Source organism: Emiliania huxleyi (genome assembly GCF_000372725.1).
Source record: "Emiliania huxleyi CCMP1516 unplaced genomic scaffold EMIHUscaffold_245, whole genome shotgun sequence".
Taxonomy (NCBI): Eukaryota; Haptophyta; order Isochrysidales; family Noelaerhabdaceae; genus Emiliania; species Emiliania huxleyi.
Genome location: NW_005200210.1, coordinates 171155 through 173499, shown reverse-complemented (window position 1 = coordinate 173499; position 2345 = coordinate 171155). Strand labels below are relative to the sequence as shown.

The window sequence follows — 2345 nt, the reverse complement described above, 5'->3', positions numbered from 1 at the left end:
GTTTTGGTAAAATTCTTTTCGAGTGTTAGTAATAAATAAATAAAACGGACACGCCAAACGAGGGGCGGGAGAAGCGGAAGGGACAAGGGTGGTCCTCCCTACCCACTACGCACTAGCCACTTACATGTACATGTCACGAGCAGGATCTTGGAAGGACGAACACCGGGCTCCGGCTCAGGTCAGAGGGCCCAGCGACTCGTCGGTTGGGTGTAAACGGGCATTGCCTGTGGTCTTCAACGCACAAAGGGTGTGAATAGAGCTCTCTCAATCCTTCTGAGCACGAAGACCACTCGAACTCTTCTGCAGACTCTAGTGTTTCCGGTTTTCATAAGCTGTGAATAGTTATTGCGCCCGCCGCAGCCCGCCCTATATTCACCTGGGTTTCGCGCCACGGGCCACGAGAGCCCTGTGGAAGAGCCCAGCTGGCATGTTCTATCGCCCGGGTGTCGGGCTGTCTGCATACAGACGTCTCGCCGCCGTGGCCGACGCATGGCTGGTCCGACGTGTGGAGGAGTTTGACCTCAGCCAGGCCGTCGGTGTCGGCGGGCTGACGGCGGCCGCCGGAATCGCGATTCGCTCTGCCAGCTGCCAGCAGCCTCGTGTCGCCGCTCTCGTTGGCGCAGCAGCAGCGATTGACCTTTGCGCCGTCGCTCGACGGCGTCACCGCCCATCCGACCCGCGCAGCTCCTGCAGCTCCTGCAGCTCCTGCTGTCAGTCTTCTGCTCTCACGCACCTCACTCGCCGCGCGCGGATTGTGCGCCGCGCCAAGCAGGACACGTGCTCATGCAAACAATGCGAGAACTTGGTTGCGCCGCTTAGTGGCGGCGCTGTTTTAGAGGAAGCGGCAGCGTGGGAAGCAAAGCAGATGGAGGCGGCGCGGCATGCCAAGGAGCTGCTGCTGGCGGAGGTTGAGCGGCTAAGTGCAGCAAGGGCCCAAGGGCAAGAAGGGCAAGAAGAAGAAGAAGAATGTTGGCGTGGGCGATACGGGCGCCGCTAGGCTCAACGAGGAGTGCTGTGCAGTTAGAGAGCTCGTAGGACGTAGCGAGCTCGATTTTGATGAGAATTTGATGAGAAATATCTCAATTTTGAGCAAAAAACGCCAAAAAAAATCAGCGCCTGCGGCGGGCCAGCCTCCGGCGGCGCCTGCGGCGGGCCGCTGCCCAGACCCCGTTTACACCCGAGCTATGCCCCACGACCTGAGCCGGAGCCACGATCAGGGACACAAGGGAACGGTAGCGGGGAGCGCATCGCGACACGGAGGGGGGCGAGTGTTAGTGCCAGTGTGTGTGTGCGCGCGCGCGCCAATAAATAAATAAATAAAACGGGCACGCCAAACGAGGGGTGGGAGAAGGACAGGGTCCCCACCTGCACGAGCAGGATCTTGTAAGGACGATCAGGGACACGCGCCAAAGAAAAGAAAGAAAGAAATCGGACAACCCAAGGGAGGGATGGTGGTGGGAGGAGGACGGCACGCCGCCACCACACAGGGATTTTAAGGAGAGGTGTGTGGTGCGCTAGCCGTCACCCACCCTAGGGAGTCTGCCTCTTCCTATCTCTCTTCGCAGTCTCTCGCCGCTTCTCGCTGCAACCTTCATGCCACCTCGCGGTCGTCTCACTCTCGTCGTCCTCTCCCTTGTCATTTCCTCTTTCGCGTCGTTCTCTTGACACGCGCGAAGCTTTCTTTTCGCCACGTAAAATTCTTCTTACTCGGTGAGCCTGTGTGTGTGCCAGTCCGCGCCAGTCTGCGCCCTTGTCGTGCCAGTGTGCTGTGAGAGAGGCTTGTATCTTAAGAATTCTTCTTACTCGAGTAGGCGCCGACTCGCACCCTTGGCCGACTGTGACGCTTGGTCCCGATGACCGCTCCGTCGACCCTCCCCATCCTCATGCCTGCGGGGCCGACGCAGCGCAGGTTTTCGGCGGCGGAGGACGCGGCCGTCCTGGCCGCCTTCGACGAGCTCGGCCCCAAGTGGGGCCTCATCGCGCAGCGGCTTCCCGGCCGGACCGAGGCGGCCGTCAAGAGCCGCTACTTCCGGCGGCGGGCGGCGGAGGAGCGGAGCCTCTCGTCGGCGCTCAACTCGCTCCTGCAGGAGGATGACCCCACCGCCTCGGGGCAGCAGTGGAGCAGGCTGATCGGCGGCCTGGACGGCACGGGCGAGGCCGCCGCCGGTGCGGCGGTAGACGGCGGCGGCGACAGCGACGACTCAATGGGCGTGACCGGGCCCTTCGCCAAGGCCGAGCCGCCGCCGCCGCCGCCGCTCTTCGCCAGCCCGGAGGAGCTGCGGGCCGAGTGCTCCCGCCGCTGGCTTCGGAAGGAGGAGGCGGCCGCCGCGCCTCCCTCGCTCCCT

At 62.7% G+C, this 2345-nt stretch overlaps 2 protein-coding genes across 2 annotated transcripts in view; both read left to right on the top strand.

Moving 5' to 3' along the window:
- Nucleotides 1–427: 427 nt before the first annotated feature.
- Nucleotides 428–1035, top strand: EMIHUDRAFT_237145 (hypothetical protein; the record flags this gene model as incomplete). The annotated part of the gene is made up of 3 exons (XM_005778490.1): nt 428–613; nt 773–920; nt 998–1035. The coding sequence occupies 3 exons, from the start codon at nt 428–430 to the stop codon at nt 1033–1035; spliced, it is 372 nt and encodes a 123-aa protein (XP_005778547.1).
- An 848-nt stretch (nt 1036–1883) lies between these two features.
- The window catches only part of EMIHUDRAFT_237144 (hypothetical protein), a gene marked incomplete at both ends in the record, with an annotated part of 2470 nt that continues 2008 nt past the window's right edge, over nt 1884–2345 (top strand). The window contains one exon of the mRNA XM_005778489.1: nt 1884–2210. Coding sequence (XP_005778546.1) covers nt 1884–2210 — 327 coding nt within the window. The remainder of the gene's footprint in view (nt 2211–2345) is intronic.